Source organism: Dufourea novaeangliae, unplaced genomic scaffold, assembly GCF_001272555.1.
Source record: "Dufourea novaeangliae isolate 0120121106 unplaced genomic scaffold, ASM127255v1 scaffold84, whole genome shotgun sequence".
Classification (NCBI taxonomy): Eukaryota; Metazoa; Arthropoda; class Insecta; order Hymenoptera; family Halictidae; genus Dufourea; species Dufourea novaeangliae.
This window is the reverse complement of record NW_015373964.1, coordinates 488865-502593: the sequence shown is the minus strand read 5'-3', so window position 1 is coordinate 502593 and position 13729 is coordinate 488865. Positions and strand designations below refer to the sequence as shown.

At 42.6% G+C, this 13729-nt stretch overlaps 1 protein-coding gene across 1 annotated transcript in view; it reads right to left on the bottom strand.

Annotated features, from left to right (window-relative positions):
* Nucleotides 1–3686: 3686 nt before the first annotated feature.
* Nucleotides 3687–13729, bottom strand: part of LOC107186677 (probable nuclear hormone receptor HR3) — a 15701-nt gene continuing 5658 nt past the window's right edge. Inside the window, exons 2-7 of the mRNA XM_015574605.1 lie at nucleotides 11542–11707; nucleotides 11032–11252; nucleotides 8261–8647; nucleotides 6680–6952; nucleotides 5761–5985; nucleotides 3687–3946 (exon numbers count right to left, since the gene is read on the bottom strand). Of these exons, the coding sequence (XP_015430091.1) occupies nucleotides 3687–3946; nucleotides 5761–5985; nucleotides 6680–6952; nucleotides 8261–8647; nucleotides 11032–11252; nucleotides 11542–11707 (1532 nt within the window). The remainder of the gene's footprint in view (nucleotides 3947–5760; nucleotides 5986–6679; nucleotides 6953–8260; nucleotides 8648–11031; nucleotides 11253–11541; nucleotides 11708–13729) is intronic.

The window sequence follows — 13729 nt, the reverse complement described above, 5'->3', positions numbered from 1 at the left end:
TACTTTATATATATATATTTATAAAAAAATGTTATGTTTATTTAAGGCCCAATACGTTCATTACGAAGGAAATAATCTGCAACAGGAAGGAGACGAATATACGGTTTAAACGCTTGTACCTCTTTTGCTCCCTGTCGTAAGCACCGCGAGTATAGAATCTATTCAGTCAATGACGAGTCGTGGTTTCTTGTCGGTTTGTTTATTTCTTCTTCTTATTTTTTTCTTCGTATTTTCCTTCCGCCAGGCGTCGCACGCGGACGCGACCTCTGCCCCACTTCCGTCGTGGAGGACCGGAACGGAAGTAGATGAGCCGCTGGTATGGTCAGACCTGATCTTCGGCCGCCATCTTGTACAATACTCCCAAGGGAGACGCCATTTACCGATATCGGTCACGATTTTCGTATTTTCGTAATTTCGTCCACAGAACATAAATAACAATCTTATATAATTTATTCATTAATCAATTTTTCTATTCAAACGAGAATTTTCATCTAACAAGTATGAACGGTTCCCATGTTATCGATTTAACTCTCATCCAAATTGTAAGGCCCATCTAACTTTCGAGTAAAAAATGATTCTTTGTGCTGTTAGAATCATTTAATGGTTTTAAATGAGGTGAAATATTAATAGTTACATGAAATTGTTCGACAGAACATCTTGAACAAACGATTCGACAGGTGTTTTGTACGGAATAACAAGTCTCTACGCTAAAATGACAAGCCATTCCCTCGGACCTACTACTAAACGTAACATTACGAATTCAGATAAGAGTTAATCAGTTCGAACCTTATACTTATGTAAGTTACAAAGGCGCTTAATTTTCACGAATTGTTTCACGTTCACATTAGAGAGCCAATTTTCTTTCGTGATCATCCACTTCCGTTCCGATCTCCTAGGCACGCCCGTGTCCCTGTACAATTCTTCTTTCACGCTTCTAAACCTACAATCCTGCAGTGTTCTTTTTTTCGCACGCACCACACGTTCGCATCCCCGACGCTTCCCAGGAAGGATCGTTTCGTCGACCAGAAACAAGTAACTTTCGGCGCACGGAAAAGCATGTAACTCGACGCGTCCTCGGGATCGACTTGGCGGGAACCGATCGCGAGACGCCTACCGGGTTTCGCGTGAAACAAATAAACCCTCCTAACGATTCGTATTAATTACTCTATACAATATGTACAAGTATTTACTTTGCGTCGAACGCGATTTATCGAGCGGCACGGTCGATTTTTCGTAGGCGACGTGCTCGCTCTAGAGACAATAAAACGGTCACGAAAATTAAAATTCTGGAATGAGCTCGATCGAGATTTTAGAGTAATTGGATTACACTCGAACGATCTTTTCGCGCGGTTTTTTTCCTCTTTTCGACAGACTTCATCCATATAGGTTAGAAAGCAAAATCACGGTGTAACGATTAAGTCGCTTATAATACTTTATTGTGCGTTACAAAAGATCGTCCGTACGCGGACATTCGTTTCGAAAAGTACTATAATTCGATTTCTATATTATCCGCTTTTTTTTCCTCGTTCGTCCGTCGTCGTCTATTCTTTTACAGAATAATAAATTCGATTCAACGATTAGGAGATAACGGGTATCGGTCTAATATCTCCGTGGAAAAAGTGTTAAGCTTGAAAATAAGTTAGCGTCTCGCGTGATACGCTCGACAATAGAGAACCCAGATACACAACCGAACACGCGCCAAAAACCCGGTAGACTGTTCTCCGCGGCAAAACGTTCTCGCATGATTTTTCCACTCAGAAACTCCCAAGGTAACTTTCACTTAACGAGTACGACTAATAAACATTGCGGTTTGAACGAAGGGGATTGGAAGAGGGGGGGGGGTGGGATGACAAGAAACGAGAAGAAGAAACTTAACCACGAATTATCCTATCGCATTTTGTACACGTGAAAGAGAGAAACAAAATTAACGAAAGCCTTTCTTTTAAAAAAAAAAAACAAACGAAAAAGAAGAAAAGGAAAATGGAGGGAGAAAATAAAATAGATAATAATAATCGTAATAATAATAAGGATAATAATAATTATTATAGTAATATTAATTAATTAATAATATTAATGGTTATCGTAATAGTACTAGTAACGCAGTTTCTGACCGAAAAAAAAAAGTAAAATGATAAATAACAAGTTACGTGCTTTTCGAAATACGAACAGTACGGATAAAAGAATAGAAATAGACGATGAATCCTTAACAACGATCGCAGGCTAATTGCAAGGGAAAAAATGGTAGAGAAGAACAGAATAAAAGAAGAACAGTTACTTGTTTCCCGCTCGATTACAGGCGGCTATTATCTCTGTTTCACGAGAGCCGGGTCCGCTTGCATTGTTCAAACTTAAGATCCGACAAAACACATCGTGCCCACCGCGGCGCGAAGATCGCAGAGTATCCCCCTCTTCCCTTACCCCGGACAGCCGTGTAGAATCGGGTTGCGCAGGTCTTACAGATAAGATTAAGATTTTGTTTCGTTATCTCTCGGTTACGCAACAGCTTCCTCTCCTCATCGTCATACAATTTTCGTAAATATATAGACGACGATGACACACCCACAAAACGAATATGTACAAATATACCGCCTGATGACCTACGAAACGACAACAACCATCCTTAAGCATCTCCGAGACCGTGATTCCTCTCTCTCGTGCACGCCGGTCGGCTACGATTGTCCCCGTGGATCTTAATTCTCCCGCGCGAGTCGAAGGGCTCGAAGTGTAAGATCGTGCAAGCGACGAGCGAACCAAACAAACGTACAGAGAGTAAGAATTCCAACAAATCGCAAGAAACAACAACGCGCTTGTCTCGTCCTAAAAAACAACGCCCCCCCCCCCGCCAAAGTTTTGTACTTTAGAAACCCATCGACAATTTCGAGAATCTATAAAATTCCAAATCGCTATTATTAAATATGTAGTAACAACAAGAGAAAAAAAAATTAATAAAGAACAAAACGTGCGGTATCGCTTAAATAACACACAGGTGGTCTCCTGTACGGTACACGCGCGGAACGATAACTTTGTCACGTTCGTTTAAAGCTACAGAGAAGTACACAGCGGTCGCCAAATGAAAATAGTACGAACATATCAGAAGGACTCTGGGTGTCCTGTAGCGTGCCCTGATCTATTGGGCAGCAAATGGGGGCAATCTCGTTGCACGCAACCACTAAACGTTCTCCGCAACCCTTCGACCTTCGATCGGCCCCCAAAAACAATACGCCCAAGCGCGCGAACACACGCGCACTCGCTCGATCACTCGCGCGCGCGCGCGCGAGCGCGCGCACACACACACACACACACACACACACACACACACACACACACACACACACACACACACACACACACACACACACACACACACACACACACACACACACACACACACACACACACACACACACACACACACACACACACACACACACACACACACACACACACACACACACACACACACACACACACACACACATACACACAGACATATACACTTCCCAGGGCAGCGTCGAGATGCGACTCTTGTTGTTGCGTCGTCGTCGACGCGCACAGACACACGTGCCGCCCTTCTCCGTCGTTTCCTTTCCGGACGGTGGAACTCACCTTGACAGAGCAAGGCCCGGGCGCTACTCGCGTACCGCTTTGTTCGTCAGCGTCGGGACGCCCTGCGCCGCGTCGATCGTTCAGCTGTCGACGCTGAAAAGCTCTTTGTGTAGGGCCGGGAAGTCGAGGTGCGGCTGGGAACGTTTCAGTTTCGCCAATGCGTCCATGTGGAGCAATGAGATCTCCCGGAGCTGGGGGATCTTCGCGAGGATCGCGTCGCACACCGTCACGTCGCCCTTGATCGGCGACACGTGGTTACGATCCAACTCCGACCTGAGCGCCCTGATCACCGCCTGCGACAGTCTCGTCACTTCCGCTAGCCCTTTCAGTCCTGGCCGATCTGAAAGTCAATGTTCACGATTGGTTGGGTGGTCTTTGTGCCTTTTAGCTTCGTCTGTTATTGAACCTCCGTCGGGTGTAATTGACCTTGCAGGTATAGAGACGTGGCAACAGGTATAGCTGCTTCAAAGATATAGCGTTAGCCATAAACGTGGCCGACCCTTAAGCCATTAGTACTCGATCATCGGGGGGCCTATTGTGTCCCATCGCACTCAGTGTCGTAGGCCACTTTCAGCTATGGGGTACCAAGGAATGAAACAAAAAAGACTGGAATATTTGAAAGAAATGTAAAGGGCCAGAAGTAGTTTAAATCTGAAATTAGCACGCTATAAGAATTTGTTTAATTACATTAAAACGGAAAATCCGATCTCAAATTGACGTTGCACGCCCCTGAACGATGGTCGAGCACAGTTTTTATAACTCAAGGGTATCGAGTGACAGGATTAGGCTACCGAAGCATATAAACTTTAGGGTCGGTCAGGTTTATGGCTAACGCTATATCTTTGAAGCAGCTGTAATAATTACCAGACGAATTACTAAGTGTTTTCAGTACAGGGTGATTCTCTCGCTGCTAGGGTTGAAATGCAAGTCACCTGTTTTTTCGTTTAGGTACCGTGACCTTAAAGGTGTCATCGGTAGCTTACCCTTGCTGAGCAGAGACACTCGCTTGTCTCTGTCACGCGTATAGGCTGCTCAGCAGGGGCAGGTAGTGGCTTCTAAACGATAAAGCAGGCGACTTGCCTTACCACCCTAGCAGTGAGAGAATCACCTTGTATTTTTAAACACTTTAAGATGTTTCAGATTTACTGAAGTTTATTTCTCTATTATTTATGCTAATTATTAAATAAAAATTCTCTAGTCCGTGGATATTCGTTTCATCTTTCACTTTTCGTCTAATATTTTCCTTTTCTTTTTAGTATTCGTCGTTAAGTGAATTGAATAATTCTAATTGCATCCCTTTTATGCCTGTCGAATTAATTTCATCCCGATTATCGTTAGCAGCAATCGACTATGAAAGAGAAGAATTCTTTTAACTGCGAGGACCGAAACAGTTCAAGCGGTCATAATTGTATTCATTTTGTGCAACGTAATAGGACGATCTCTTCTTTCCCTCTATCAAAGTACTCCATCTTGCTTTATATTGACTCTTAAAAACACGCCTATAACGACTGGCAACCTTTACATATTTATATGGGTTGATTTACAAGGGTAATCAATGCTGCCCTATCCATACTATCTGTAGTTCCGTTTAAAAATTTCAAATCACATTTGAAGAGAAGTAAACTTTGGAATTTGAATAAAAATTTATAAAAATTGAAGAATACTTTATACACTTCAAATTAATACACCGGGTGTCACGTAGCTGGTGGTATAACCGGATCGAGGGTAATTTGCGTGAAGAAATAAGTCGAAAAGATAACATAAAATTTTTTCATTTGAGAATCCATTTTTAAGAAAATCGACTTTCAAAATTAATCTGAAAGGCGTGTATTGGTCATGGTAATAAGTAGGAACGGAATGCAATAAACAGACGCGCTAGCCAAGTCCTATTTAATTGCCCGTATATTCAGCAGATCTTCAGAGTCGATTTTCTCGAAAATAAAGTCTCAAACGAAAAAATTTTATTGCATATTATTCAACTTATTTTTACACGTTGAATCACCCCCTATCCGGTTGAACCACCAATTACATGACACCCTATATACACCAAAGAAATAAATTATAATTATATTTATTATATTATTTCTATAGATATCGTGTAATCTCGTTTCTTAATTTTTTTTCCTGACACATTCTGCTCGAAGTTATACTAACCAGGACTGTAGAGAACCGCTGCGCTGTAAAGCGCGAGCTCCGTTTCCGTAAGCTTCAATTCGGCAATACTCCTGGCCATTTCGAACACGCAAGAAACCAGCTTCATTTCCGCCGTGTCCGTCGTGTAAAATGCGTCCTGCGGCAACATTGTGTCACCATAGAGGACACAGTTCTGCTGGAGATCAAGGTACCTGCTCATACGTAGCACAGCCAACTCGAAGGAACCTGTAAACATAAACGATTGTGTTTAATTGCACTGAAATAAATTAATTTTGAAAGAACTTAATTTAAAATGGTTTTTAATTCTCATTGATAATGAGTTTTAAATGATTTCTAAATCATTCGAATCCTAAATGATTTCTAATACTCATCGACTTAAGTAGATATCAGTTGTGAAGTTTCATTTTCATTATCTTACTAGAAAAATAGTACTAAACCATAATTAAATGTAGTCAACTCGCTCTTAAATGGTCTAACTACTCAAAACCCTACATTCCGAACGGAGACACAGATAAAATTAGAATTCCGTATTGAAGAACAACTTCGTCTTTATTTGGAACAGTATTCAGTCCCCCGTGTATAGACACAATTAAAATCAACGTCTGCATAACACATGTTTACGAAAGTTGCGCCGTTATCATCAACACTTCGTCAGTTTACTCAAACCTAGCACCTCTTACTTCACTGATAACACAATTTGTCGTTTCTGTTTACAAGAAACGATATTCCATCTGAAGATGAATTATTGTCCGATAGAAAGGGACTTACGAAATATTTAAAAGGAACTTTATACTAAAGTAATAGGAAAGGGAACACTCACTATTCAGGTATATTAATTTCACGTAATATAGAATGTCAGTACGAGATAAATGATTAAAAAAGTAAAATCTCAGAATATCCACAAACTCATATTACTCACCAGCCTTTAATAGAACAATCTGGTCGTCCTGCGAGAGCTTCATGAATCCAGGAACCATCTTGGCGAACTCGATGATCTGCTGGATAACGGCGGTTAGTTTTTGGGCGCACTCGAGCCACAGCTGCTCGTGCGCCATGTTCTTGTAGTAGATCAATCTAGAGAGGTCGTGCGGCTTCCGGAAGGATTCCTGGATCTCTTCCGTCGTCATCAGACACGTTCTTGCGTGGGCGTCCGCTATTGTTTTCGAGAGCAGCTCGCTGATCTGTGCGGGATCTACGAAAACGAGAAAGAACATACGGTTGAAATGTGATCATTTGATAATGTTTTATCGAATAAAACATTTTTTTAAAAACCACACAAATCTAATTTCTCTACATTCCAAAAAATAGCGACATACTAACATCAACGAATATATCACAGAACAATAGACAACTGTTTGACATTTAGTAAAATGATTGTTTAGTAGACACTGTAACAACATGAAAGCGAGACAGATCGTTGGACGACACAAGACTGCGACTGGTGAATTGTTTTAATATCGAATACACCCGATTTCTTTCTTTTCTGACACACAGAATGCGAGAGCACGTTTTCTTAAGATTTCGTGGGCCAAACTGAGCCACGAGGATCTATCGGCTGGTGCGTTGTATAAATCTCTATAATTGCCGCAATTTCAAACTACGTTATAGCTAGAATTAGTACAGCCGTTTGAATCCGGTTTTCGAGTCAACGAAGTTTGTACGACCCTGCACCGTCAGAAATTCAGTCCCTTTGATTCGTTCCTGCTTGCGCGGACTCAGTCAGTGATGTTTCAACTTGGCTGGCATTAATTAAATTCGTTTCGCTCTTAAACTATGCTACGTCACTTACACCATTAACGAAGTAGAAACTTCCGTTTGATAGAATTAAGAAATATTTAAACACGTGGTCACAATTATAATGACTGAAACATTACATGAAAGAATATAGAAACTAAATAAAAGTACAGACGTACAGCTTCTAGAATTTAGACATTATAGTATGCAAGTGAACGAGAACACGTTCACTTCACCGTACAAAGTGTACAGACCAGCGTGAAATGATTTCCAGTCGAGGAAAATCAATTTCCTTTCGAATCAAAGAGCATCCCCACCGTTCCCGGTACATAGGTCGAGTTACGCGACTGGGACAAGTCGCATCTCTTACTCGACTGTGTAACCGGAGACCAGAAGGGAGCCAGCCGGAGGAATAGAAAAAAAAATACCAGAGGAGAAAGTTCAACGAGAAAAATAGATCACGTTGCGCCGTCCCGTTCAACTTTTTCTTTTCTAATTTTCAAACTTTTCTCCCCTGATCGTCCTCGACGTTCATCAACAGAAAACGTGCTCTCCCCCCGAAACTCGACAAGAAAATAGTAACGGAAAAAAAAAACAGAGAGAGAGAACGGAGCCAACGGTCGTCAACAATAGCGAGAGCTCGAGACACACGGCGCAGGAAGAGTACAGAAAAAAAAACAAAAAAGGAAGAAAGAAAGAAGGGACAACTACGGACAGAGAAAAGCGTGCTGCATGCCCATGCAAAGGGACACAAACGTAACCTCACATCTCGCATGGGACATACTGGGCAGACTCGGCACTTCGTCGTCCTCGGATGGATTGCTGACCCTCTGTTGCTGACCGCTCAGAAAGGTCGTCGAGTCGACCATCGTGTACGAGCCGTGGCCCAGGTTGGCGAGCTCGACGGTGGTCTCTTGCTTCACAGCAACGATTCCACCACCGCTCAGGGAACCGGCACCACCGCCGCCACCGCCTCCTCCACCGCCGCCGCCACCCCCGCCGCTCGCGGCCGCACCGCCACCGGTGCCAGAACCGCTCCCTCCGCCTCCCGTGCCGCCGCCACCGGTTCCACCACCGTTACCACCGCCACCGCTACTACCTCCACCACTACCCCCCGTGCTGCTTCCGGTCGTCGAGGCAGACAGCGACTTTCCTGGTATACGCGGAAAAGTCAAAGTTCACTCGGTCCGACCGCTTCCTATCCGCTGTTTTCTTTTTTTTTTCTTTCACCTGTCCTCGTTCGACGAGCGTGTACGGTTTCGCGGCAGCAATTTTGCGTTTTCGTGACACGAGAACTGACAGGAAGAGAGACATAACACTTGGGGCCCTAACTTTCGGTTGGTGGTTTTAATGAAACTTTTGGGACGTGTAGTAGGCTTCTTCTTCGTTATAAATCACCACCGTATGGAGATAAGCCATGCGAACGTTTTGGAAGTATTTACTTTTTACCAATGTCTTATGGTTTTTACTGTGACTGTCAGGGTTCAAAGACGTCTTTTCTAAAGATTTTTGGACGTATTTGAGACGTATTTAGGACGTATTTGAGATGTATTTAGGACGTATTTGGCACGTATTTGAACTAACAACATTACGGTAGAAACCGTGAACGTTACCCCGACGTTACATCACCTGCGAATAATCGGGCGACATCACGCAGAAAACTTCAAGAGCGAATAGCTCGGAAAGTTTCGAGCATCTGTCCCTAGATTGGAGTGATTTATAAAGAGAAAGAAGGCTATTACATGTCTTAAAAGTTCTATTGAAATCGACGATCCGAAGTTGGGATCATCTCCTTGTGAGTTCTAAGATAAAACGGGATTGGTTGTGGTTGGAAGGAGGGTTGGACTGTATGGGGATTTGGGCGGAAGTAAAACAAGCTGGTTCTTGAAGCGATTATTTTAGTCAGTTTGAGTTGCAGAGGATTAGGTCACTTGTGATATCATTGGGTTAGAGTGTTTTGTAGGTATTGTTGGATATTTATTAACTCTCGGAAGACACATGTTTTGGGACTGACGCGACAGACGGATACAGGGATATCTTGACCCATAACTAAAGCTTCATTATATGCGGATTTGAAGAATGAATTGCGTACAAAATAATAAATATATTTTCATGTGTATACATTGTATTTAGGTATAGTTAAGTATATTCAAACATAAAGAAGGAATATGATGATTTCTGTAGTTGGGTAAAAATAACCCTGAATCCGCCCTACCTTGGTTAGCATTCAAAGATTTGGAATTTTTATATTAATTATTGCAGTTCCTCAGGAGTATCTGAATCCTGAGGAGCATATATATTTTTTATGTGACACTAAATGATATGTTTGATACAGTGTGGCTAGAAATCTTTCAGCCGGTAGCGTAGATCGACATCACAGAATTTAAGGATATTTATTCATAACAAACGGAGGTCTCTATGAACTTTTTAAGGAATTTTACCATCGTAATCAACAATTTGTTTTCGATTGAAAGGTTTAGCAAGGAACCTATTACAATTTTTGTTCAATATTTACGTAGTGTCCTTTGTCCGAGGAATCGTTTATCACAACACCAGCACGCTTCTCAAACGGCAATTCAATCGTATCTTTATGACTGCTAATGTTACTTCAAGCAACAGTATCAATATCATTCACCGAATGCACAGTGCAGTCAACTGGCAGTGATAAACACAATAATTGTATCAGCCGCGTGGCGCTGAAAGGGACCAGTACTACTTGGCGCTGGTTGTTCATCGATTGACATCTTGTTACCGCTCCTTCGCTAACAATAAACTTTAATGGAACTATAAACTCTCGACTTGGCACTGCTTCAGTTTCGTCTGGCAGTCGCGTAACTTTATATTCCGTTCGATCAAAATTGAAAATATACGTTGCGAGAAATTCACGGATGACAGTTTATGCAGAATCGGGAATAAAGTACTTTCCTCCTTGAGATAGTTCATAGGACCTCCGTTGCAACGTGATATTCTGTGCAAAGCTTGAGAAATGAAGTATTATACTGGAATACTATTATTGTGGGAAGTACTAATGTACTGAGCAAATTTATAGCCTCTATCATAAGGGGGTCAGATGATATTTATTTCCAAAATATTCTTCATTATTTAATTACTAAATTATTTTTAAAACAATGGAAATTTTTGGTCATCTACATCCGTGGAATTAAAAGAAGGATCCTTGACAAAGGTGTAAGGTAAAATAAATCACGAGGTACGTAAAGCTTAAGTAAAATCTCAGTACAAAGAATTGAAACTAACCCAGAACATATTCACCAGATTCATAAATTCAAAATTAAAAAATCATTGAGATAACAACATAATAATACCACTTGACGTTCCAATTCCTCATAGTAAAAGTAAACCGACCTCGATCCATGTTAATCCGACCATTTTATCCAAAAGTCACAATCCCCTTAACATTGTATTAATCTGCTAGAGCCCCTTTCCACCACATAAAAGAAGAAAAGAAAACCGGAAGCACCCTTGACACCTGACCCATTGAAAAGAAAGTTCGATAGAAACTTGGAGTATGGTACTCACCGGTGGTAACCACGCTGGGAAGAACCCCAGTTGCGGTGACAGCGGATGGTGTATCAGGTGCGACAGTGTCCGCGACCTGGGAGGGTCGGGGGTCGTAGGTTGTCGTGCTGTCGACGTAATCGGCGCTAAGCTCGTAGTTCGCCATCGCCTGATGGTTGTAATAGCCCGATCCGCCTGTCCCGGGGCCGGGTGAAGCGTACTCGCTACCGCCATAGGTGTACCTGATAGGAAAAAAAAAAAAATAAACAGGTCCAACATTAACAAAAAATTGCATTGAGTATCCACCGAGACACTTCTTGCGTAAAATTATTCACATAAGAAGTACGGTATTCTCTTGTTACAGGCCGGATTTTTAGTCATCGTTTATTCCCTTTCGCAATATATTGGTCCGCAATCGTCTCGCAACGAGCTCGTCACCGGACCCGAACATATATCAGGCGATACTACAGGATATACACATTATTTTCATCGCGGGAACACCTAGAGGGTAAAAATTAGTCGAGTATTTACCCTCCGTTGTAGGGGTGGTGTTGGTCCGAGCTGCTAGGTGTCTGATGCTCGAACACGCTGCTATCGGGCGCCGTCTCGGAGGCCGCTCTCATCTGTGCTCTGTGGAACCGGACTTCGTCCTCGACCTTCTCCCTCTGCTTCTTCGACATGCGTCCGAATTTAACGGCTGTAACAGGGAATCGCCAGGTTTAATCGCTCGGAATCACCAATTGAACGCACGTGTCACTAAAATTTTATTTTTAGTCGTGCAGGGGACCGGTCATATTCAGCCAAACGATTGCTACTCGGTAATAGCGGTCGAATGTCTTGTGCTCTATTGGACCCGTGAGCGATTATCTACGACTGTGATTTCCTTGGTGTATAATACTGATTACTGATTCTATTAATGATCTGTAAACAAAAATACTATTTGGAAAAAGAAGATCGATACTTTCGTGTAATTCCACCACCTCCAAGATCGCTTTGTACATCGTCAGGAGGAGCCATAGCGCCGGAGATAGGGTATCGATCCGATCCGCTTCCAAAGACTGTGAGCCTAATGAAGATCGAAGCACGAGCGTCCTCGTCTAGCACTTTTAAGTCACCCATCGACGCCCCAAAGAAATGTTCTGATTCGAAGAACGCGGAAGTTCTTTGCATCTCGGGCTTCGTCGTCGTTATCGCCGGCTCAGATGCACCCACCCATCCAAGTGACGTCACCGCGCCGCGAGCGAACACATGGGACAAGTGCGCATAGACACGGACAAACGCACATGTGCACACAGAGACCAGGCCCCCGATATGTACTACGTCACGCGAGGAGCGTTCAACAACCGCTAGAACCTGAATCGTCCGACTTCCTTTTTCTTCCGTGTTCTCCAGTTTCTCAAGTTCATTCGCGAGTTCAGACGACAACGCGACTCACTCGACGAGCCATTGTCACCGAAACTTCGGACTGGTTGAGAAAAAATGCTCTTCCATCGAGAGTGATCAGTCTTACGCCGTGTATACGAGCATTTTGTAATGTTAGATGACGATAAAGCTATTCCAAAAGTAATCTTTTAGAGGCGGTGTCTTTGACTGCTATTATGTGGAATAATATGTGTCCAATAATATGTACTAGCACAAATTGGGATGTTACTGATAATAAAAAAAATTAAATGGAAATTGATTTACGTTTTCGATTCGCTTAGTCTGCCAGTAACACTAAAGGGAATAATGTGAATGTTTCCGAATATTTATGTATTTATGACCCAACTTCAGAAAAGTGTATAATATGAGAACGTCCCTTAAATTTTAATTTGCATTCTTTTGTTGAAAAAGGAATCGAACAGTACTCCAATATGACGGCAGTTCAATATCTAGCACTTGACTTCCTAGAAGGCCACTGGCCACCCTTGACGTACTACGCGAGTAACTGGCTTGAAGTAAAACTAGGAAATAAAATCTTATCGATTTTCTAAAAAGTGCACGTTGGAATGCCAGTCCACTAATTCTATTAGAGAAGAAATTCGAAGTGACCTCTGCAGTTGATTAACCTAATATTACCGGATTCTTCGTCAAACAACCCTTTATTATAAGATGCTCAAAACCTAAATAAAGAAGGTCCCAAATAACGACTCCTTTAGTCAAGAACAGAAGGTGTCCAATTTCCTCATGATCGATTAGAGAGCGATACCTAGGTCCAGATAGATCCTCTCATAGACACCTCTCCTTAGATATGTTTGAGAACGAATATTCTTAAAAACATGCTACTATTCTCATGATACGCTAATTAGTATCTCCAACCTGGAATGGTGCACGAAGTTTCCGAAATCAGAAATCAAAATCGACCCAGACCCCATCATCCAAGGGTTAAAGCTCTCATTAAAAATGGCCAAGCAGTCTATCTCTACGAATCGCAGTTCTAATCCTACCCACTTGATTATCCCTTTTCACCACCCGAAACAAACCCCCCCCCCCTTCCAAGTTCCAAACTGCATAGCGTGCCATGCATCCCCTAAAAAGGGCCACCGGCACCGAGTCGCGCTTCCGTTCGCGGGCTACGCGATTCAATTCGGCTGCCAGAAATCTCGACCGGCTCTCACACACGCGTGACTTCACGCACACGCGGTGTCACGATGTTCCCCAATACACGGTGAAGGGGTTGGGAGACGCGGGGCGTGTTGGTTCGTCGCGCGCTAAAGGGAGACAGAACGATCCAACTTGA